This window comes from Triplophysa rosa, linkage group LG24 (genome assembly GCF_024868665.1).
Source record: "Triplophysa rosa linkage group LG24, Trosa_1v2, whole genome shotgun sequence".
NCBI lineage: Eukaryota > Metazoa > Chordata > Actinopteri > Cypriniformes > Nemacheilidae > Triplophysa > Triplophysa rosa.
Genome location: NC_079913.1, coordinates 15,924,643 through 15,950,168, shown reverse-complemented (window position 1 = coordinate 15,950,168; position 25,526 = coordinate 15,924,643). Strand labels below are relative to the sequence as shown.

General features: G+C 38.9%; 1 protein-coding gene across 5 annotated transcripts; it reads right to left on the bottom strand.

The window, feature by feature from the left end:
* Nucleotides 1–64: 64 nt before the first annotated feature.
* On the bottom strand, nt 65–24,065 carry LOC130547552 (myelin regulatory factor-like protein). Of its 5 annotated transcripts, none has more exons than XM_057323551.1 (26): nt 23,821–24,065; nt 16,116–16,230; nt 15,378–15,450; nt 15,240–15,301; nt 14,989–15,166; nt 14,798–14,901; nt 14,331–14,454; nt 14,043–14,238; nt 13,864–13,940; nt 13,621–13,731; nt 12,299–12,392; nt 11,864–12,064; nt 11,660–11,768; nt 11,463–11,572; nt 11,216–11,388; nt 11,091–11,136; nt 10,928–11,016; nt 10,792–10,854; nt 10,665–10,723; nt 10,448–10,582; nt 10,327–10,374; nt 3,497–3,584; nt 3,334–3,408; nt 1,059–1,167; nt 888–962; nt 65–637 (listed from the first exon to the last, which is right to left on the bottom strand). In XM_057323551.1, exons 2-26 carry the CDS (start codon nt 16,189–16,191, stop codon nt 551–553), a joined length of 2,562 nt encoding a protein of 853 aa, XP_057179534.1. In that variant the 5' UTR covers nt 16,192–16,230; nt 23,821–24,065; the 3' UTR covers nt 65–550. The 5 variants fall into 5 exon arrangements, with proteins under 5 accessions (XP_057179534.1, XP_057179536.1, XP_057179535.1 ...); XM_057323553.1 differs by having other exon boundaries at nt 11,216–11,382; nt 16,116–16,197; XM_057323552.1 differs by having other exon boundaries at nt 16,116–16,194.
* Nucleotides 24,066–25,526: the final 1,461 nt, after the last annotated feature.

Genomic DNA, 25,526 nt, shown 5'->3' with positions numbered 1-25,526 from the left:
TTATCTGTAAATACTGCTGAGGTCAACAGAGTTCATGAATGTAAACAGCGTCAGTGATCTCTCAGCTCATTGTCCACATACAGTAAGAAACTTTATTTGCTTGGCTGAATAAGTCATCGTAACAATATGAGTTTTATACACAAACTGTTTGCACAACAGTCTAGACAAACTAAATCTTTAAAATCCTCTCAGTGTGAGTTCTAGAATCTCGACATCATCCATGTGACGTCTTCATTGTTAGCATTTAATATTGATTTCAAGCACGTGTCATGAGTATTGTCATGTAAATATCAGCTCACTTCTAAAACCATCATAATAGCTTCCAAACTGAAACTCATGTGCATCCAGAAATACAAAACAAACAGAAAGGGATATTGACTGAGGAATACATGATTTATGCTGTTGAAGCATTGCTGGAACGGTACAAACCTCACTCATCTCTCTCATGTGTGTGTGATTCAGATTTGACAGCAGATTTTGTTTTAGATTACAAGAAACTATATGAATAAATGCAAACACATTTTCAAATGTCACTCAATTCTGTGTGTGATCAGTCACAGCGGCGGAAGAAGTGCAGCTGATAGTCGGTGAATAAGAACTCGGCGTAGTTTGGGTCGGTGCTACAGTTGGCCAAACCCTGCAAGAGACAAACACATCATCATCATTATTCTGCTTCATTCTTCTGTGTCTCTTATCATTTCTCAGGTCGCATTAAAATCACACAACGTGAAATGTTTGTCTTGTAAAGATGCAAACACGACTCCTGTAAGTCTTTATGCACATGTATGTGTATGTACTTGATGCACGCCGATATGACAGGACATTTGTATCACATGTCTAACATGACAAACACAACTGTAAACACAGGAACACAAACAAGAACTCACAGCGACAGCGACCCGGAAGTGATAAGAAGAGCGGTAATGATTGGCTGCGGCCAGAGTCCATTTATGAATGTAACCCTACAGATAGGAAAACACATATTTCTTCACATCTTATAGAATATTTGGGGGCAGGTGGGCGTGTTTCAGTCAGGTGAGGTGATGTGGAGAACGTACCTGTGTGTTGAGAGCCGTGTTTGACTTCAGGCCGCTGTGCTCCAGTACAGAATAACACTGGTCTCTCTCATCATATGAACACAAATACATCACCAACAGCTCATCTGTGCTGCTCACACACACACACACACACACACACACACACACGCGCACACACACACACACACACACACACACACAACATTACAGGACAGGAACAGCTGAGAGAGCTCAATAAGACAGTTAGAGCGCCTCCTTGTGGATGGACAGGGAGAGGTGAGGAGAGATGTTCTCAGTTCTCAAAAACTCAAATTTACACTTGAAAACCTAAAACACGTGAAATATTTAGACATATAAACTGTAGTGACTGAACCCAGATAGCACAGGTACATCTGTAAGATGTCTGCTAAAGATCTGGGCCCGTATTCATGAAAAATCTTAGCACACAGAGTTGCTCCTACACTGTCAGAAAAAATGTGTCAGATTTGTACCTTTAGGGGTACAATGGCTTGTGACTGGGGCAGTACCCTCAAAGGGACACATATTTTACCTTTCCACCAGAGGTGTATAGTCCAGGGGCCAAAAAGTAAAAGTCCTGCCATATTTTTGTTTCACCCATGAGCTGATTTCACCAGAGGAGGAACCAAGTCATTCCTTTCAAGTCACAAGCAAGTCTCAAGTCACATCCAAGTCCTCAAAGAGTTAAAGTGAATGAGATCATTAAGTGAGTAATGAAATGATGATTGAGCATTAGTGATGAACACCTGCTGTTATTGAGAATCACAGAGGATCAGATGTTGATGTTTTATTGGGTCAAATGACGTCACCATCATGGAGATCAGTGTTTGCTTTAGTTGGGCTCTTGACCCTTGACCCCTGTGTTAGATTTCTCTCTGTATCAATGCATGTGCTGTTGTAAAGCACAGAAATCAGAGCTGTGCGGTGAGTTAATAAGACACACAACACATTAGATCATGCAGGGTACATGGTTGTGACCGATCCTATCAGAGACACGTTAGCATCTTCAAGACAGCGCAGAAATGCCATAGCGCCAGAAATCGAAGTTTAGGAGTAGAGAAGGGGGACTTTTAAGAGACTTAAGAGTTTCTTTAGCAGCAGAGAAAATGGACGAAACATGACGTAATCGCCCAGCTAACAAAAGTTTGTTATAAGAACGTTCCTTGGAGGTTTTTCATGTTTTTGAAAACGTTGTAAAAACATACAAAATGTCCAGTTTTTTAAATGTTTTAAGAACGTTCCCAGCTAACATAAGTCACCATCACGGTGATCAGTGTTTCCTTGAGTTGGGCTCTTGACCCTTGATTATAAGCAATAGATTTGTTGGCGTGTTGTAACTGAGTGCATGTGATGCACTGAAAATCTGATCCAATGGAGTTTGTTGGTGTGCATTAAAATCACCAACAGCTGTGGTTAGAATCATTGATCTCTATTTTGTCAAGTCTCAGTGAGCTGTCTGTGTCTTGTCGATGTTTGTTCTTCAGATTTCAGTTTTTGTCTTAACTGGGGAGTTATTTGTTTCGTCCAAATCTATCCACTGCTGAAACTGCTTTTGTTTTTACCCTACATGTTGAAATGAATGCTGAAATCTTCCATTGCAAATCGCGGTTGTCTAGTGTTTAAGTCACAAGATGGCGCCAGACGGTAACCTTTGTTGGAGCGGAGGGATATTAAACATACAAGTAGTACCGGTCACGTGTTATTAGTTTTGAGCGGTTGTTATTTGAAAAGAACAACCCTGGAATGTCACGACTGGCCAATCAGAATCAAGCATTCAAATGAGCCGTGTAATAAATACATATAGTGTGTGTGCGTGAGTACGGTAAAACAGGAAAAAAGACATGTGCAATATCAAACTTGGCCAACCAACCAATCACAAGTCTTTAAAAGACTGCGTCATACATAGCAACGGAGTCAGCCCCGCCTCCTCACTGACGTAAAGTTTGTGTCTTTTCTTGCTCAGAGTTTCTCACAGATTGATCCTGAATCGTTTTAAGCTAAATTAAGAGCTTTCTGAGAGGATTCTTAGACGCTTTAAGAATACGGCCCCTGGAGATCTGGAAAACATCTGCTAAACATCTTAGAAAGAGCTGTTGTACATCCATTCTAAATCCTACACATCTTACAGACGTCTTCTAGAGGTCTACTACTGACAGCAGACGTCTCGGAGATGTCGGGCAGATGAGCAAACAGCATCTGCGAGATGTCTTGCAGATGAAATCCAGATGTACGTGTGCTATCAGGGAAGTGTTTGCGCATGCGTGTGTGCGTGACTCACGTGATCTGGAGGGTGATGGGCATGTTGGGTGGGATGTGTTTACTGAGGGGGATGACGTAACTGTACTTTCCCTTCCTACAAACACAAACACAGTCATCATGATCGTCATCATTGTGATCATGCTTTGATGACAGAGCATATGATGATAAGGAGCGTCACGTACCCACAGTCGTCGTGTGTGTCACAGTACTGCTGATCGATCATCTGTAGATTCTGTGTGATGATGATGGACCGGATGGTTGTGTTTTTCCCTGTCAAACACACAGATGGAGGTCAGAGATCATTCACAGCATTGAGGAAAGAAATAAAACATGACACGAGGGGTCAGGCAATGGTGACAGAATTTTGGATCTGTTTAAACTGAAGATTACACACAGATATAGGTTAGGTTCAGAGCAAAGAAGCTGTCATCCACATTCGTTCATTTTCACCTAAATCTTATTTAGATTGCGACTGTCATCGCTAGTTTTTTATTATGCATGGTCTGTTTTTCCTCTTTTGTCTTGAACTTGGAGAGCAGATTTGTTCACCTTGTTGTCATTTTTTTCCAAAGCCTCTGTTAATTTCCGTCCCTGATGTAAACAATGTATGTTATGTTGGGAACCGATTTACTATCTGTTAATGGATCCTAACATAAACCTACACAATGAAAAGTTGTTTAGGAATCCTAAAGCCAAGGCTAAAGAGGGAAACTTATTTCTTCCTTCTGAAGTTTGTATGAAGTAAAGTTACACCTGCTTAGAATGTTAAAAGAAATAAGAGGATCTCTCCCAACACTGTTTATATTGATCTAAGGTTAGAAAACGCTGGGAAAACTTTACATTTACGCAACATTTAAAAGTGAAAGGTTAGAAAGTAGGTTGATAACACTATAATGGTATGGTTCAACAAAAAAACGTACCTGGCTAGGTCGTATGGGAGGCAAATCCTGCCAAATTTAAATAAATAAATTAAACGATGAAAATGAAAACCAGATTAGCAATTTCATTATACACAACTGCGTGCACAATATGTGCCAAAATGAAAAATAAAATGAAATTATTTTATTTTCATTTTCATTTTTACACTGACAATGCGTTGTCCCTGTCAAATTGAAAAAGAAAATACAATTGGTGATTTGACATTTCATTTTCACTAAAATCTCGAGGCAAGACTGCCAATTTGAAAATGAAAAGGCAAATGTGAAAAATAATTTTTTTTCGTTTCGTTTTCGTTTTCATTTTCTTGTTCACAGTCATGCAAATTACATGTTAACCTGCTCTTACACTGTACATTACCATCCGCACCCGAGCACGCCATCATCGAAAATGAAATAAAAGAGAAGAGAAAATAAAATAAAATGAAAATCAAAGTTTACATTTTAATTTGAATTGTGTCAGTATTGTTGCGTGAATATTAATAAAACCTTTGTAAAAAATGTTTTTACAATTTATTTTTCACATTTGCCTTTTCATTTTCAAATTGGCAGTCTTGCCTGGAGATTTTAGTGAAAATTAAATGTCAAATCACAAATTGCATTTTCTTTTTCAATTTGACAGGGACAACGCATTGTCAGTGTAAAAATGAAAATGAAAATAAAATAATTTCATTTTATTTTTCATTTTGGCACATAGTGTGCGCGCAGTTGTGTATAATGAAATTGCTAATCTGGTTTTCATTTTCATCGTTTAATTTATTTATTTAAATTTGGCAGGATTTGCCTCCCATATTTAAGTAAGTGACCTTTCTTGTAGAATTGTGCTTCAAATAAAGAACTTTATGTTGACCAGATTGTTAGTTAATCATTTACAAGTCAATTTTGCCTATATGGACAGCGATTAAAAAAAAAGTGATGTTAAATGCGATGCAGTAGAAAATTTGGGCGCACCAGTGCAACCAGTGCAAAAAGTTAGTCTAAAGCCCTGATATATAAGCTTTGATTGAAAACATAACAGTAGATGAAGACCATCTTCAAAAACCAAAAGACTTATCATAAAACTTTATCTTAGCCTTTTCCAATTGTAAGATATTCACACAATTACAACAGATAAATGCTTAAGAAATCAAAGGTCAAGAGCCCCACTAATACAAACACTGATCCCCAAAATGGTAACTCAACAAAAACCATCAACCTGTGTAAATTGTGACCAAGAACTTGTAGATGTCTGCCAGAAATGAAGTGAAAGTGGTTTTTAATAAGTGGAGATGGTAATGGTGTTTGTGGAGTTGATGGTGAGATCTTGACAGATACCAGTAGATGTTGTGTTTCTGTGCTTCTGCACTGTTAAAATGCTATTTATTGTTAAATAAACCTAATAATTGGTTAACTGTGAAAAATACTGCACAAATACAGTGCATAAATATAAAAACATTTTTTACAAGATATTACACTTAATTTTATTGTAAAATAGAGTAACCTTTGTAAAATAATAAATAATAAGAAAAAAACATATTTTAGTGGACTCAAATGAAACAAGTTCACACAACTAAGAGTTGTAGAAAATAAAAGACTTTGCAGTCAAACATACAGTTACGCATTGTTTTAAACTGTAAACTGTTTTTTATGGACAAAGATAAATAAATAATTCTAATAATAATGAAATAATTTTTATTTTTGCGTTACATCACTATTTGATCGGATACCATGAAAATCGACAATCGATGCAGGAAATTACCGCATTATTAAAGCTAGATTTGCAGGTATGATTTCAATTTCGCGCAATCCCTGGAATTCTGCGATGAAATTCGAGCCCTGGCAAAAAACCAATCACAGCACCCCCTTCTCAAAATACCTTCCTGCGTCGATGCATGTAAAGAGTCCTATAAAAGTGTTCTGGAGGATGAGAACATCATATGTACATTTTGAGAATATTTTCATTTTACTCTGTTAAAATGGCAACACATCATGTACTCAGACGTACAGTAGCTGGATGTGTTACGCTAATGAGATTTTCAGCAGATCAAATGTTAAAAGGACTCTTTGAGCGAGTTATGATGATCATTTCTGTTACTGATTGATATGTTTTACATATTAAATCATTACTGTCAGTAGAATGTGAGCGTCATGTCAAGGACAAATCCACACCCCAAACCTTTCATTATATTGTGACACTGTCACACATGATACATGTTTTAACCGATCTATATATCTTATAATTTGATGTATATTAGCCCGCAATTACTGCACACTGTCAGAAAAAATGTGTCAGATTTGTACCTTTAGGGGTACAATGGCTTGTCACTGGGGCAGTACCCTCAAAGGTACACATATTGTACCTTTCCACATGGATACCCAGACAGCAAGCAATCATTGAATCAATGTAAAGAAATAGCTGATTGGTCAATGTTAATTGCATTGAATCAATATCCCTTTTGCACCTGCAATTAATGTTGAAAAAATGTTGAAATTTCAGTGCAGTTCTTGATGCTCAATTCCGTTTTTGTGACTATATCCAATTTTTTTGATGACCCGGTTACATCTTCTTTTAAATGTGACACATATCCGATATCTGCATTTACACTGCACATGGCGAAACACCCGAGGTAGACGTACTGACCAAAAAAAGTAAAAACGTCATTCGCCACCGCCGCTTATTTAATAGCCTTTTCATACAGAGATCTCAGAAAATGAACGCATAATGTGTCCCAGGATTTGTCCCCCAGTGCGCCACACACATAAAGACACGTGATAATGTACTGTAATGGCATGTCTTGTGCAGATGTTTTAATCATCAATGTAGGGCTGTCAAGAGGTGACGGAATTTCCCTTGCTGGGTTTTTAGGTGGCTCAATAGTGCGGTGTGGTTTGCTTTTATTGCCACTTTCCTTTTATATTTAGCCAAATAGGGCTAAATAAGCTATATTGTTTGGGTTATTATTATGTAGCATATATTGTTGTTTTTTATTTTACTTAAATACCTTTTACTTATATATTTACTGGTAAATGCAGAACAATGACAATAAGAACGAACAGAATGAAAGGTTCTGAGAGAAGGATTAAGCTCAGCCAGTTACGAAGATAAATATGAACTGTCAAATGAAATTTTACAGAGCCTCAATACACATTATAACGGAACGCACACAGCAAAGTCCCTGCACTGTAAACCCGGACAAGTTGAGTGTACTTAAACATTTTGAGGTAACCGATTACATCAATATTTTTAAGTAAAGAAGTGTTTTAATTTTAAGTTAGTTGAACTCAATAATAAAATAATATTAGCAAGTGATTACGCTAGCATTATGGTGATCAGTGTTTGCTTTAGTTGGGCTCTTGACTCTTGTGTCTCACTTCTAGAACATTTGCTTAAGTTCTCTATAACTGCTGAAACAGGGAGTTAAAACCCGTTTGTATGGGGTAAAAAGCAAAGAAATCCGGTAGCTGATTTCAATTGGTGCTTATAATGAGTGTCTTATCCTGTTATTGTGCTGTTGCAGAATGTGTTAAACAGACACACTGCCTGTGGTTTGAAATGTTTGTTGTATGACAACTTTGCTGGAAGTCATCAGAAAATGATGATGATATAATGAAATTTTCATCTGTTTTAGTCAAGCTAGAGATGCCGATGTTTGTCAGTATAGCGGTGTGTAAGATAAACAGGTACTGCCTTTGTCAACAATAGTAAATAAGATGTTATAAACTGTTACACACAGACATCAAAACTCAGCATACAAATCTCAATAACGGTTACAGTCAATAAACCGTAAATGCTGCAGTGCATGCTGGGTAATAGAATAGCATCAAACTTAACAATGACACCCAGCATGCATTTGGTTATTTTTACCACCACTGTTGAGTTTTGTAGGATGAGTGTTGAAGTCTTAGCATGTGTGAGAAATGTTTTAGGAACCTCTGATCAAATCTTTATAATTGCATTTTACCACTCTAGCTGCACTTTATTATAACAAACAACACTATTGTTCATTTGTCTCGTACAGTAAGCCTTACTTGATACTAATGCTTATACTTAATAAATAGACAGGACTGTGTATTGCATGTCCTGCTCACTTTAACATGATGTATGTTGAGAACACTGCTTTACACAAGCAGAGAAAACTGCTAAGCTGGACTTTAGTCCAAGTACCCAACCAAATAAAACACTGATCACCATAATGGTGACTTTAAATGACTTGTTCAATAAAACAACATCAGCAACACTAAATACAACTAAAGCTCTACTAATTATATTCAAAGAAGTCAAGAGTTTCATTTAGTTACATGTCAATATGTATTTTATTAGCATATTTGATTGTGTATTTATATGACATGAATCTGTGTGGCTACAGTCTTTTATTTCCTGTTCTCGTTCACTTCTTCAGTGGACTCTGATCATGAAAAGCAGGTGTCATCACTAAAGATCAATCATCACTTGTAAAGTCAACTCAATTGATTGATTAACTGCATGAATAAATGAACATTTCACACCTGAAAGACTCTGTTTCAGTGTACATTTGTACACCCGCAGCTATGGACTCACATATACACCAGGGTGTACATTTTTACACCAGGGACTGTGTTGTGTGCAGTGGAGTCTTGAAGTAAAAATGAGCTGCCATTTTTGCAACTGCGATATAAAAGGCACAGGATATTACAGCAGCGCATTTTTCATTTATATGACGTACAAAAAAATGTGAACTCAAAAATTATTTAATCGTTAATGTTTTTTAAAGTCTGAAAAAGTTTTTTATCATCTAGATTTTTTGAACAAGAAAAAATCAGTAAATGCTCGGTCAAGTGAAGCCTGTGAAAAGTAAAGCGGGTGTCTGCCCGAGCTTCTCTGTTGCGTGGATCAGATCATTGTTTTAAAGGCTGCTGAGCGATCTAGTTTATTAAAGCGATTTTGTATTTCTGTGTTGATAATTTTTTATATTGTGATGAAATTTAATTTTGATTAATTTCAAACTTTAAAACTGCATTTAAGCAGACAACACTATTCTCTCGTCTTGAGATTCAGTTGGATGATTAGGACGTACACGCATTCATGCATGATTAAGCTAAATAGAGCCTTCCAATAGTGTTTTTTAGTTTTCAAATAATTGACAAACTCGCTCAGCTCTTGTTTCCTGGCAATTGTATAACAATTTCCTGGATCATCGCTCCGTTTGAAAGGAATTAATGATGTACAACTCACAATGACGGGTGGATATCCGATCTGTCTGCTTACATGGCAGACGCAACTGCACGTATCCGATTCATATCAGATTTATTTCCACATATTGAGGCCTGAAACCGATCAGAAAAAATCGGAATCCATGTGCTTTTTTCCTGCTTACACGATCATGGGTCATATCCGATCTGTGCCACATTGGAGGAAAAAATCGGAATTGGGTCACTTATACATGCGGTGTAAATGCGGCCTTAGAGTTTTAATAGGTTTTACATGTTTTCTTAGCCATTTTATCCCATTCTTATTCCTCTTATTGTTTTATGCGTGTATGTCTTTAATTTTACTGGTCACATGACAGGCAATGGCAGCAACCATTATACTAAAGGAGGCAGCATGGCACTAGGCTTGGTTTAGCTCATCAAATGGCTGGACTGAGGAGTTTCCGATATTGTGGATTTACCTTTGTTTCGGATTTTGGATTTATATGTACAGTGGTGGACTTTTAACCTGCTTGGACCTTTAGATTGTTTTAGGGTATGGTATTGTGTTCCATGATTTTAGCAGTCTTGAGTTTTAGTGTGTTGTTTTAAGTCTTATGTGAACATTGTAAATGCACTTATATCATTTATATCACTTGTTTGTCTCATCCTTTTAACTGTTTTAATCTCACACAGTCTAATCTGACCCCATTTTAATTTTTGTAACTTCACTGATAAAGCTGATTGTTACAATATAACTACACAAAGGATTACATTTATGACTCATTCCTGTGATAAAACCCAGAGAACCCGATGTGAATGAACATTCCATGACAAATGTTTGTCAGTCTTTGAAAAAAGACTATGAAGACTTGAATGAAAGTGAGTTACAATTGTTGTAAAACCATCAGTGGGGGAATGGATGGACTTACAGTCTGTGGAGTTTTTCAGTATCTCCGGCAGTTTCGCCGTCCACTCCTCTGAAAGACAATCACATGACTTTTCAAGATGACAACAGAGACGTATTTTAATCACATCGGACATGAAAAAGACCTTTCTCAGCTCTTCTGGGATCGGTGGCTGTGGATGATGTTAGATTGGAAGGGCAGCAGTAGATCTCATCTGAGTAGAAGACATTGGAGAAGTCGATGTCAGGAGGCCAGGGAGCGGGAGGAGACGTGGCCGATGCTGTACACACGTTCAGCACATGAACACACGTCATGATCTGATGAAGCAACACTAAACACCGGTGAAGTGCGTGAAGAATCACCTGTTGTGAGTTGTGTTTCTGTGGTGGTGAACGGCGGCACGACGTCACTGCTGTTCAGACTGGACAAACACATGAAGCGTTCAGAAGACAAACACAGTGAAGAAGAGATGAAGATGACGATGTGTACCTGCTGTTGAAGTCCACGTCCTCGTCTAACGTCAGCATGTAGAGAGCCGTTATAGAGATGACACTGGGAATAAAGAGGCAGAAACACGTGAGTTCCGGACGTGATGTGAGGTGATGGAGGTGGAGTGAGATCTCACCACAGAGCCATGGTGGTCACCAGCATGATGATACTGGCCTGAAACACTCGATGCTGAAGACACCACTGATATCTCTCACAGCAGTCGCTCTACAACACAAAACACAACTCATGTCAACACATCTGTGTGTGTCGTCTGATGATGATGAAGATGAAGCACGTACTGTAGACGATGAGGTCTTCTGCGCAGGACGTGTCGCGTGGCTCTTTCTGTCACACAGATGTTTCAGAGCTTCAGTACATGAACACATTTATCATGAATCAAAACTCTAGCGAGATGAATACGGACCCTGCTTCATAAGCTTTGGTGTTAGACGAGTTACTGGAGCGCAGGCTGCCGAGCCTCTTCAGTTTGGCCAGACGACTGTTCCACACCTCCAGCTCTTGAATGCGAGTCTCCAGGTTATCGGTGAGCTTACACAACTGCTTCACAGCTCCCACGTTCTCCATGAAGATCTGCTCCTGCGAACACAACGTCAGGTTCATTCACGGCCAACGGACGGACGGCGAGAAACGTGTGACATGCACACACTGACTTTATCCACCATGAGGAAGTGAGGGATGGTTTCTCCGTTGACACACGTGACGTCACCCATCTCTCTGACCGCAGACGGCAGCAGCTCCTTCACTTCCTGTGCGATGATTCCTGAACGGAGAGAGAGAGCAGACGGACACGTTTCACTTCATCTCACCTGGGATTTCTGTACTCACGGACATGTGCGGCGTCTCGTACCGGTTTCATGGACCTGATCGATTCCCATCCTGGAGGCGAATTCTGGTTTGTAGTCATACTCGACGATCCTCATCTGTGCTATTCTCCTCAACTGCTCCATCGAGTCCACCTACGACATCATAAAAATCTTAGGATTGGATGTGATGGGTCAATCGCTTCATTTCTCAGTGTGTGTGTATGCATGTTTGTGTGTAACTGTTGCACCTCCTGAATGTTTTCTTTGGCTCTCCGGTCTGACGGGTGCATTACGTTGCCCATTATCTTGGCGTTCCCACAGACCACCAAAGATTCATCGGGATTGTCCGTGTTGATGCCAATCCTGCCGTGACACACCACCGTCTCTGGAGCTTGACCTCTTTGCCAAAGAACATCAGTGTCGTTCTCAAACTGTCCAGGATTGGACGCCTTCAAACGAAGAGATGTGAGATGAAAATGAGAGATGAAACTTCAACATCTCAGATGAAGAGAGATTTTTCCTCACACATGCTCCAGAGGGTTTGTTAATGATTGACAGTCCCGCACCAGCTTGAAATGTCAAAGGCTTCTTGTTTGTGATAATATCTGTTATCACACGGCATGCAGGAATACTTGATTCTGATTGGTCTGCTGTGTGTTGTGGAGTAGTTCAGTAACACTTACCCTGACGATGAGTCTTTCTGATACATTAGCGACCAGCAGAAAACTTTTCTCTTCACTCACAGTGGCGTACAGACCAACAACCATCATGAAATATCTGACAAAACAACAAACAAATAAAAAACATCCCTAAATATGATATATGATATAAATTCAATTATATACAAACTTAAACTGAAGGAAAAAGAGAAATGTTACCCTATCAATAACCTTGAACCTTAGTTCAAGATGAGAATTGACTCAATTGACAAAACAACACAAGGCAAATCCTTAAAAAAATGTAAAAAAATGAACATGAAAACTGAAATAATAAAACTTAAATCTGATTGTAACAGTGCTTGGACGATATACCGTGTAATTTTTATGCTCAGTTTCTCAATGAATTAAAGTTAAATGCCGCCCCATCTGAAAGCCAGAGGAGCTCTCACACAGAAACTCCTATATGGACCGCAGAAGAACCATTTACACACGTAGCTCCAGGACATGCTAATGGTGATGTTCTACCACTGTTCTTCAAACCTTCTCAGCTATTTTCATGACAATAAAGTATATTTATAGTGAGGATGTTTGACGAGTGCACGTTATGAACGACTGGATCTCGTGGTGATTTTAGATTAGAATTTCCTACTGATCAAAGAGCCGTAGTTCACAGAAGAGCTGAGCAGAAGACACAGAATGGATTTCAGAATCGCCCTAGACAGGTGTAATTACTGTGAATGGTGATATGTATCGTCACAAGAAGCAGTGGGTTACAGTGCATTTTATAACAGCTAATGGTGTTGTGGCACGAGTCATTAAACCCCCTCAGCTGTTATTAAATGCACTGAAACCCACTGCTTCACACGGCTTATTGCTTTTATAAAACGCTTATTCCATAAGTGTAGCAAGGTTTCATCAAATAAAGTAAATAAAGTGATATTCAGCTGTATAAATGGGGGTATTTTATAACGGCTTAGAACTCGGCTCAACCAATCAGAATCAAGGACCAGAACTGACCGTTATATAAATAAAACTACAATAAACCTCAAGTAAGCACTTTAAAGCCCAGCTGGGATTAGTTCAGAATGTGCCAGTCATGATGAAGATATTCTGTGAGATTCTGTTAATAACACAAGTTATGAGAGTCCTCATAAATCATGCAGATGCACCAACAAACCGACAAATGCTGTCCACCAACCATTTCAGAAACTACATCATGTCATTACAGGCTTTGAATGGACAATAAAAACAAGGATGATTTTTACCCGGATTGAACACCCGGATCCGCTTCTGTGTGTAACTGCTGAATGTTTCACGTAAGCGAGAGGGAAGGATTGAACACAAACCTCTGGTCAGGGTTGGGTTTGCCTTTTTTCCTCATGTTATTGGCTGTGGTCTCGCTGAAGTGAAGTCGGCTCAACGTTACCTTTGTGATTTTATCTCGGGGCAGCTGGACTCTGAAACGAACAACATTCTGCTGTCCGATCATACAATCCTAACTCATCAACCGTCTGCTTTATTGACCTCATGTAAGTGTGTGTGTTAAACGCTGGAGATGTAAGTTGAATTTGAGCAGATGAAGCACTCACTTGACCGGCAGGAAAGGTTTCTTACTGCGGTCTGACTGAGACTGCTCGATAGTGATGAAGTGACTGTGTGCTTCCATCTGAAGAGAACACAAAGGTCAAAGTTCACTCAAGAGAGTCGGTGTAGTGTTGTGTTGAGACTATGTTGAGACTATGAGATGTTTTGTCAGTGCCGTCTGTACCTTGACCCCGAACACCTTCACGTGGAAGCTCTCTACGGGCACGGGTCCGGCCGGGGTCTCCACGTACGCGGGATCTCCGAGCATCCCGATGTGAACGGTGACCTGGAAATGATTCTTCTTCTGACAGACGAAAGCTTCATCGGCTGTGGAGTAACCGAAGCCTTTATCAGCATCCACATGATAACCTGGAGGAGATCTACACAAACCACACACACGCTCGTAAGAGTTTCGTTCTTAAGCCGTCTGCTGGAGGAGAGCTGCGGTGGAAAGGTGTCGGCGGTCGCTTACAGAGCCTCAAGCCTGCCATTGTAGAGACGTGACCATCGGCTTGGCTGATATCTGTCCCACGACAGCACGTGATGTCCAGCGCCATCGCTGTCAGAAGAGAATGCTTCGCACGCTCGATCTCCACCTGAACACACACAAACACACACCGACAGCACTCATTCAACCTCATCACCCTCATGTGGTTTGGTGAAGACAGTCAACGTCATCGTGTACGTCTGGACATTTTTCTTGTGGGTTTTGATTTAAATGTGTAACATCATATTTTACAAGAAATATTACGGCTCTTTTAGGGAATTCTTTCATCATTTATTCATCCTCATGTCAAGTTTCTTTCTTCTTCAGAACACACAAGAAGCTTGTTTGAAGAACAACAGTGAACACAAAACTGCCGAGACATTTCTCAAAGTATCTGCTTTTGTGTAAGAAGATTTAGAAGTGTGTCGGTTGGCAGACAAACACATACTAACAGAATGTGGGTGGGGTCCAAAGCGAGTCGCTCCTCCTGCACGGCTCTGTGTTCCCCTCCAGAGGATCTGAGCGTCTTCTCTTCTTATTTTCATGTGATGTATCTCTGTTAAATCAAGTCAACATGCTAAACGAATCTTATCGTCGTTTACATGTGTGCACTTGACAGCCGCGTCTCTCACACATCTCTTACCCGGGCCGTTGGTGTTGTTTGACGCTTGTGTACACAGGAGCCGATCTCATCTGTGTGCAGGGATGATGCTGAAGAGCGTAGAGAGCGGGTGAATCATGGCACGACTCAGACGTGTTCACGTACCGAGAAAGCGAATCACGGCCCACGTGAAGCGACGCGGCTCTCGTCCATCCTGAACCTGTGGACGTCACAAACGCTCTCAGCTCCAGTCAGACACCGCAGACGTCATGTGTGCGGATGAGAGATCTCACCTGGTATCTGAGGAGGAGAACTGCGCTCCGAGCACGAGTCCGGCGGGGATTCAGGTAACATGCTGTAAAACAAAACACCACATGACATCACACGGGGCATTCAAGGGATTTCTGTCCACCGAGAAGTGTTGAACTCACAACGTGGAGTCGCTTTCATTGCTCAGGTACTCCTCCAGAAAACTGGTGTCCAACACACCGCTCGCATCCTCACCTGAATCATCAACAACAACAAACAAACCACACGTTTACATGCACTGGGACACCAAGAGTTTCTTTGCTAACACATTTTTATAAATGGTTACAAACAACATGTACATCTGTAGTTACGTTTGAAAAGTTACTGTAGCTTGGAGGCAATGCTAAACCAAAGCTTTGATTTTATAGAAATGTTTTTGAAACAGGTGACTTGAGCGAATCATGAAGTCAGAAGAGATCAGAACAGATGTGTCATCTGTTTGACACCCGAAGAATCATGTTTTCAATTATTTGGGATCGTCTTGACTCACAACATAGTTCCTAAAGTTTCACTCGTTCCACAGTTTTGATGAGTTCACTGTTATTGTAAAACGTGCGAGCGGAAAGGTTTATATGCACTGTTTAGATTTCATGAGCATTGAAGTGTTTTTTTCTCTTTTACAGCTCTGTGACCTTGAACTGTTGATGGTAAACGGTGTGTGTGTGCGTGTAGATTACAGTCATCATAAAAAACACACAACACTACCAACTCCACATTCTCTCATTTGAGAAGAAATAACAGATATGAACACAAGATTTACCATCACCCTTATTTAACATCATCAAACTATATTCACTTTTCCACAAATGATTGACACTCTTTAAGATGTGATATTTGTGTCTGTTTAAAGCCGATCTTACCATTAAAGAACTGCTGCAGAGCTTCTCTTTCTCCCAGAACATCCATGGAGTCGTCAGCAGGTCTCCTCAGACTCATTCACTGCTGAAATCTCATCAACATTCATGTGTCACACAACTACTCAAGAGGTAACTCTCTCTCTCTATATATCTATCTATATCTATATATATATATATATATATTGAACACACACAGACACAACTAAGCACAATCATGTCTCACTTTACATATAATGTAAAGCAGGGGTTTTCACCAGAATTAGACATACACAGACATCAAGAATCAGTGTATGAATCTCAACAATGGTGACAATCAACAAAAGAAAGCTTCATGCTGCAATGCATGCTGGGTAACATCATAGTACAAAACTCGTTCATGACTCCCAGCATGCATTGCAGTTGATCTGTTTATCAGAATTAGTTTGATGATTGTCACCATTGTTGAGATTCATACACTGATTCTTGATGTCTGTGTGTGTCTAATTCTGGCTGTAGACTAAGTTTATATTTGCATCCAGATTCCACAAATCTTTTAATAGTATTTTTTTGCGTCCTTTTTTTTTTACAAATCTTCTATACATTAAAATGCAATTAAATCCTCTCATGTCATAGAACTCTTTCAGGATCAAGAACACAATTTGCAGTTAATATATGTTCAGTGAACCAAACTACAACATGATGGTGATTTTAATGCCCACCAACAAGCTCCTTTGGATTAGATTCTCATTGCATTGTCATAACAACAGTACATCACAATCACACAGTTATAACACGCCAAAATATCCCAAACATGAAAGCCAGGGGTCAAGGAAACACTGATCACTATGATGGTGACTTTTGTTAGCTGAGAACGTTCTTAAAACATTAAAAAACTGGACATTTTATGTTTTTAAAACGTTTTCAAAAACATGGAAAACCTCTAAGGAACGTTCTTATAACAAACTTTAGTTAGCTGGGCTGGCCCCCCAGGAGTTTCTAAGGGGTCCCCAGAAAATGTCAGAAACAAGTTTATGCTTCTAGTGAGATCTTCTCATTACAGTTCCTGTTACTCAGTGCTTAAAGGGCTCAGCATACTACATTCGAAATGGAAAAACGACCGTCTGTGACCTGATTTCGAACAAAATCTGGTCCAAACGACAATTCGTTTCACTACTTCTCCTCAGCAACCCAAACAGAAGCCTCCGAGAAAGTTTGGGTTTGCCGGTAAACACCCTCGAGCCACCATTGGTCCATGGCCATTACGTAATAGGTGGGTGTGTTGTTTGTGTGTCACGTGCGCAGAGGCTATTTGGATACGTCTGTAAACCCCGCCTCCAGAAACAAAGAGGTGTTGGATTGTTAGAAAACACTATACCGTCTCTCAACGTTTTCGAGCTTCGTTTTACCCCAAAACGCACAAAGAAAGCGCAATTCGCCTGAACTATGCTGAGAACGTTATTCGTCAAGTCTGGGGTGGCGGAATCTCTGAGGGGTTTTCTATCCAACTATTTAGTTCGGTTTCACATTTAGTTGGATTGCCTGGTCCAAACCCTAGTTGGATTGCTCCCCCTGCCCCCGCTGGACTGCGTTCATATTATTATTTTTGGGTCCGAACTATGAAGGTATTTCAGTAGCAAAACTTGAGAGCATGTAGATTTTAATTTGTGAACTTGTAAAGTAAGTATTTGTACCTGTACACTAAAATGTACACTCACAGCCCCAATGTCAAAACTTGTCAAATAAAAAACTGAAGTTAGACATTGAGATTTGCACTCGTGGACAAAACTCACAAATCTGTTTTCTGAATTTGAAGTTGCAGAAAAATAGTCACAAACGTGTAAACTGGCACGTGACTTAGCTGAAGCAAGTTCGCTGACGATAATGATCAAAATTAAAAACAGAAAACTCAGTCAGCCTGTCATTGTGTAAGGCTCCTATATCAGAATGATCAGAATCAGTTCTTGTATAACACTGAAGGGGTTTATTCTGCGATAACAACTGACTGGATGCATTATCCTGCGGCTAGTAATTATCACATGAGAAAATAATTGTACACTAAATATTGATTAAATATGTTTAAGTTCATCTGTTAAAAATCCAAACCTTCCATGAGAAAAGAAACTTCCAGGTAAACCCACAACCCCAATAATGTATATGGTGGCATTGCACAGTCTTGCATACAATTTCTGTTCATTTTCCCTTTATTGACAATAACAAAAAAATATAAAAAAGTAGAAATAGCTTAAAAGTGCAGTAATGGTCAATAATACATTGCTCACTGAATTTAATTTACATTTATATTATACTACCAGGAACGTGTTTTAAAAAAAAATATTAATATAATATTGGTAACATTATAACTAAAGCAATAATAATTCTCAAGGGTTAGGCTATAGAATCATAATGTTGAACTGTGTAAATGTACATTTTATATAGTATATCAATGAACATTATAGTATACATAACGGAAAATGTAGTCAGCCTGTCATTATATTTTAAAACAAACCATAGTACACAACGTATTATCGATAGTATACAGAATGATATCATTAAAATACATTACGAAATGATATCTATACAAGATAGTATAAGTCTTGGAATAATTATACATGATAGTATACATAAGTCTGATGGTTTCGCTTTAGTTATTTAAACATTATTTAAACTATTATTTGCTAGATCCTTTCATTGTGCTTTTTCCCGCCATTAGGGGGCGGTGTGGCTCAGCCGCGTGACGTCATCAAATGCCGTTCTTTCTCTCGCCTCTGAGCTTTCAAGTGCACAAGTTAGTTTTGCAACGGGTTTATCGCGAAAGTAGTAGCAAAAGTCAAGGCGGGAAGATTTGAAACTGCAGTGACAGGTTTGAGAGGTTGTTGATGCCTATTTGTGGTTGCAATTCAAATCTGAATCTGTAAATATGTGCTATGCATTTGTATCTGCCAATGTATTTGGTAAATGCCAGTTTACACATTTGTGACTATTTTTCTGCAACTTCAAATTCAGAAGACAGATTTGTGAGTTTTGTCCACGAGTGCAAATCTCAACATTCAACTTCAGTTTTTTATTTGACAAGTTTTGACATTGGGGCTGTGAGTGTACATTTTAGTGTACAGGTACAAATACTTACTTTACAAGTTCACAAATTAAAATCTACATGCTCTCAAGTAGGGCTGCAACTAACGATTATTTTAATTGTCGACTAATCTAACGATTATGATTTTTTATTAATCTAATAAAGATTTTTTGGATTAATCCTTTGGCAAACTTTGCAAATAAACAATAAGTTCTAGTATTTTCTTACATTATAAAGCAAATCATACTTTTTACTCCACTACATTTTATAAATAAATATTGTTGTTTTAACATTTTAATCCGTGTTTACATTAAAATCACCATCTTTTAATTAAGTAGTTTTAATTTTAAAAGTAAAAAAATACTGATTTTTTATGTACTTAAGTACTGTATTAAAGGTAAAAAAAAATGTTTTATTGCACTTATGCTTTTTGTTGTCCTTATGTTGTTCCAATTGCTTCCATTGTTTCCCTCATCTGTAGGTCGCTTTGGATAAAAGTGTCTGCTAAATGTAAATGTAAAAACATTAAAAAAATGTGTATATGAAATACTAGAGCATGATATATGCTCTGTATTTTTTTCCTCCAAGTAATATCCGACTCTATTTTCAGTCTCATAATATAATTGAGTAAAAGTAAAATACTACTATCTGTCTCTGTTTATTGTAACTATCACCGTATAAAAGACTCTAATGCAGAGTGGCGTTAAAGCGAGCCCGCGCACCCTGAACTCAGAATGATGCTCTTAATGCATTCGCTTCGTTATTTACAGTTATGCGCGTCCGGGACGCACAATGATGCGCTTAAAGCACCTACTCCTTCTGAAGTCCCGGGGATCATTTTGCTCCCCAAAGTAAATAATAGTTAGAACACAATGAGAAGAGATGATATGTTACATGTTTAACACATAGTGCGTTGCATCAATCCGACAGTATACAGTTAAATCAGAGGTTTAAAAAGAGTTATTTCGTATGAAGACGCAACATATTCAGACCGCTTCCAGTGCTTCTAATAAACTAAGCTATACTCAGCGAGTAACGTTAACTCACAGTCTCTAGCAAAATACATTTGAAACAAAACCATAGACTATCATCTTGTCATTGTGAAGAATAATGAAAACATTGGAACATGTTGGAAAGAGTAGCGTCCTGAGCGTCACCGTACACACGCATGCTGACTGGAGATTGACAGACAGCACCAGCGGAGGTCAGAGTTTCTTCATTATGCTATATTGGTTTATTCCTCGCATAAAGCTATCGAATGACATAAAAAAAGTGCATTGGTGGTTTCAGGATAGTCAGTCCTTTTTGAAGCTTAAGAGTAATTTAAGCAGGGTCACAATCTGCAAAGGTTCACATACACTAATTTACACTAGTACAATAGCGTTAATGTAAATCATTCATGTAAAGCGTAGTTTTACATTACAAAAAAGTAAATTAAAAAAAAGTAATTTATTATGAAAGTCTACATCTACGTTCCCCTCTCCGTCCGTTTGTGATTGCGCGTCCATGCTGTGATGATCATATTCCGGGGGTAACGTTAGGGGGAATTCCTCCGTCCATTCACTAACTTACTGCTTCTGAGGCTCTCGATCGCTTTTTGTCGGGTGAATTATACTTTCTCTTGTTCTGCTGATTAATTTACACACGCCCGGGAACAGAAACTGCTATTACAGCGGATAAACGTAAATAATACGAAGTGTCGACGCATTTCACGCACGTCGACGTAATCCACGACGTCGACACGTCGTTGCAGCACTACTCTCAAGTTTTGCTACTGAAATACCTTCATACGAACCGTGGGTCGTTTGCATCATCAGTCTGCAATTGTTTACCCTGTCGCTTGTAACGACGACGCTGGAGAAGGCGGTAAAATGCTAAACTTGCTCGCGTCACTTTTATGTGTTTTTGAACCGTTAGTTTTGTTTCCAAAGCTTCAGTACACTTTCTTCTGTGAATGTACTGCAAATGCTCTTCAGAACGCTGAAGGCTAACAGAAATGAGACATACAGCTCTGTGCTTGGAGCGCGTCAGAAAAGTGAGTGAAACACACACACAGAAGCACACATTTTTACCAAATTATTAGCGTTTCACTTCTGCGATTTGGTAAGATTTTGTTTATATCTTTTTTAGATTTTTTTATTAATGCCATATAGTGAATACAAAGAGAAACATTCACATTATATCAAACACATATAAATGTAAAATCAAATAAGGCAGAGTCTGGTTACTTATAACAAGAGAGAGAGAGAGAGAGAGAGAGAGAGAATAATAATAATAAAAAAGGATAGGGTTAATGGTCCGTGTACTTAGCGGCCAACGGATTTTCCTTTTGAAATTAGAAAACCAAAATCGGGAATCAAGCTTTTTTTCTTTTTTGCGTTGATTATAGAAAATGGGAAACGAAAAAAAACCCCGTTGTCCAATTTTTTCAAATGTGTTTTTAAATGTAATCGGGAATTAAAATACACGTGTGAAAATCCTAGGTCTCTATTTTCTACAGTTTGTACCGACCCGGAAGCGGAAGCAATCAAGGTGGGCGGGGCATGTGGACATATTCTTAAGTTATAACCTTTCACTGTCAAACTCTATTGCATCATGAGAAAAAAGGCATGACATGACCCATGACATCTTACAGAGTCTTTGATTTAAAACTTAAGTGAAGGTTGATGTAGCTGGATGTCTACGTTCGGAGATGGTCCTGAACCATGGACTTATATTTGCTGTGGGTATGATTCTCATGTGAACAGCAGTGCATTGTAAAAGCCAATCCTACTGTGAATATAGTTGCACTGTTAATGTCAGTTGCCAATACAAATGACCCTATACATTTTTGACTTGGAAAGTGTGCATTTGTTAACATATAGATATGCGTCCAAGTGCTCTATGCGTCTTTGTATTTGGCCATAGATGCATATAAATGCAGTTCATGCTGTATTAACAAAATAGCTCATAATATAATTCACAGCTCTATAATATGTATACCACTATCACATTGTAGTGTAATTCACAGTTCTGTAGTTTTAATGCCTAACATTTCTTGGTCCATGGTATTGTTTTGCCATCTGTTGTGGCAAAACAACACATGCATTAATAAAAAAAAGAATGGCTAATTCTGCAAATGTAGGTGACAAATATGTTGGGGTCAAGATACCATGCAGATCATTTATATTCAATCAACTCAGAATAACCCCGATGTCGCTGCTTATCACTGATAATAATGACTACAGCATCACTCAAGCTTTAACATGGGGTGGCCTTTGTGTTCGTGTTGTAACCTTCTCTGTAATAAAACCTGCATATTCCTGCAACGACATGTTCCAAAGACATCAACAGAACGGTTAATCATACTACTCGATAGCTTCCGCTTCCGGGTCACTACAAACAAACTGCACAAATAGAGACAGGATTTTCACACGTGTATATTAATTCCCGATTACCACTTATAAACACGTTTGAAAAAATTGGACAACAGGTTTTTTTTTTCAGGTCTGCACGAACGTTTTCCTCTAGCGCTTGAGGAGCGGGATCTGCCAAAGCAAGCAGATATGGACTCCTACCAAAGGATGACTCCCACATTCCCCATGAACATTAGGTGTGGGGTGTATTCTTATGTCTTGGCCTGTGTTCTCATTGGTCAGAATACTTGTTTTATGCTGATTAGTCCGCAGAGTTGAGTTGTACGCTGCTGCAGTAAAGATGTGCTGCATGTTGTAGTGATGCAATATAATTCAATGTTGATATAAATGGATCCTGAGCATTATTCCCGAAACACTACATGGGGCCGGGTTAAGATTAGCTAATCCCCCAGCAGTATCAATGAAGGGAGTCGTAATCTGGCGGGGAGTCAAAATTCGACACAAAACCAGATGTGGATCCGGCTTGTTCCGGCACACATTAAGCCCCGCCTTTACTGTACTCTCTCATTGGGGTATGGAATGCAGTATTGTTGGTAAAGATGTCATTAAATTATTACAGTACAAGTGTCAAAGGATTAATCGCGGTTATATAACATGTTGTCTTTATAATATAGATGGATATGTATTTTAGGAAGGGGTCCCCACAAAAGGTTCATATTTGGAGGTCCCTGGCATCGTGAAGTTAGAAGACCCCTGATCTAAAGGACATTTAAGCAAATGTAGCATCTCACACAAAGCGAATGTAGTGAGAAATATGTGCAATAATCAAGAGTATTAAATAGTTCATATACAGTTTAAAGCACATGATATTATATCCAGTATAACAGATCTCACTGATCATTTGTGTTGACGTTCAATCTCTTTTCACTTCCTAATGTCCCTCACAAAAAGAGAAGTGTTTCAAGTATGCTATAAGTACACAGTCATCTACTACACTAAAAACAAGGAAGTGCACATTCGGACTGCAAGGTTTACTCTTGTTACACATTTATAAACTACAACGTTTTTTAGCCTATTTAGTTCCAAGTACTACAAAAATAACACAATTACATTGATGCCAGTATGCATTCTAGATGAAGCACACTTCAAATATACTTGAACTTGACCCAAGTACACTTGATTCAACGAGTTTGTGTGGAGACAGACTCACGGTCTCTGTTACTGACAGAAATCATCTCGGCACATCGACACAAACGAGCAGAGAATGAGTCACTGATGAAGAGACGGATGAGATGTGTACCTGCGGCCTCTGCGCACTCGGCTGGAGTTCATCTGGAGAAATCCCACAAGATCTTCAGTGAGGAGCCCTAAAACTGGCAACAATACACATACAACGCACACATATCTACACAGAAAGAGAGCTAGAGTCTGCTTGAATGAAAATGGCCGTCGCCGAGACGTCAGGAGTGATGTGAACTTTGATCAATGACCCTGGAGAGATGATCCACCCACACTGCGCCTGTGTGTGTAATGTCATCGTGTGTCCTTGATGGGTCATAAACTCACCTGCGAGACATGTCAGGTGTGGGTGTGTTTCTTCTGCAGCACAAAACTCTCACACACATTTCACTGCTGATCTGTGATCTGCTCTCTCAATCACCATTTATATCATATTCAAAATCTCTTTACAATGAATTGAGAAATGTTAAAGGGACAGTTCACCCAAAAGTAAAAGCTTCTGTCATCACTCACCCTCAAGATGTTCCAAATCTGTCTGGTTAGAAGCATTCTTTCAAATATCTTTCTCTGTGTTGATCAGAACAAAGACATTAGTTATAGTTTTGGAACAACTCGGAGGTGAGTAAATGATGACATGATTTATTTATTTGGGTAAACTGTCCCTTTAAAACCAGACGCCTCCAGTTTCTGCTTTTCTCACAGAAACAAAGACTGCGGTCATGTGTTTATAACATCAATTCATAAATATAAATAAATACACAAATAAAAGAACAGAAAGGGTATTAGCAAGTTTCTGCCAGGACAGTCCATTCATTTTATATCCATTCATTTCTAAATACAGCTGTAAGAAAAAAACATCAATACAGAAAATCCCTCTATATTCAGAACATTGTGCTGTATTATAGATTAACTCATGGATAACAGCTGGTGTTTGATTCAAAACTGAGCCCAATCAGCACTCTGTTTACAAAGACCAAACCATTTTGGGTGGATTGATTTGCACCAATGAATTTACCACAAGATGAATGTGAGCTAGTAAAGTAAACCGAGTCAACTTTGATTTCATGAAGACACTTTGACAGTGTTGTGTTGTTTTCTGTTCAAACACGGTAATGATGAAGAAATCATTAGTGCATAGACTGAACTGAACTCAACTGAGCATCTTTAGGATGTGACACACAACATCTGTGCTATTTAAAGTCATTCTGAAACAGAAGAGAGCTGCAAAAAGTGTAATCCTCATCTTCAGGTGAAGAACATTTTTATTTCAGAAAGGCACTCAAATTAAAACAGGGGTTATACATCGGATGAGATTCATGAACACACACACGCACACACACACACACACACACACACACACGCACGCACACACACACACACAGAACATTCCAGATATACAGACACAACAACACAACACGCTACAAGATTTAAAACTAAAAGAGTTTCAAAGCTTAATTTCTCAATTTCTTCAGATGTCAGGAAGGATTCGGCTTTTGAAATCAATCTTCTGCTACAGGTGTCAACGCATCCTCTGTTTGAATGAATTTGACATTCAGGAGATGATCTTCAGCGTATCGAGTGGATGTTCAGGAGATGATCTTCAGTGTATGGAGTGGATGTTCAGGAGATGATCTTCAGTGTATCGAGTGGATGTTCAGGAGATGATCTTCAGTGTATCGAGTGGATGTTCAGGAGATGATCTTCAGTGTATCGAGTGGATGTTCAGGAGATGATCTTCAGTGTATCGAGTGGATGTTCAGGAGATGA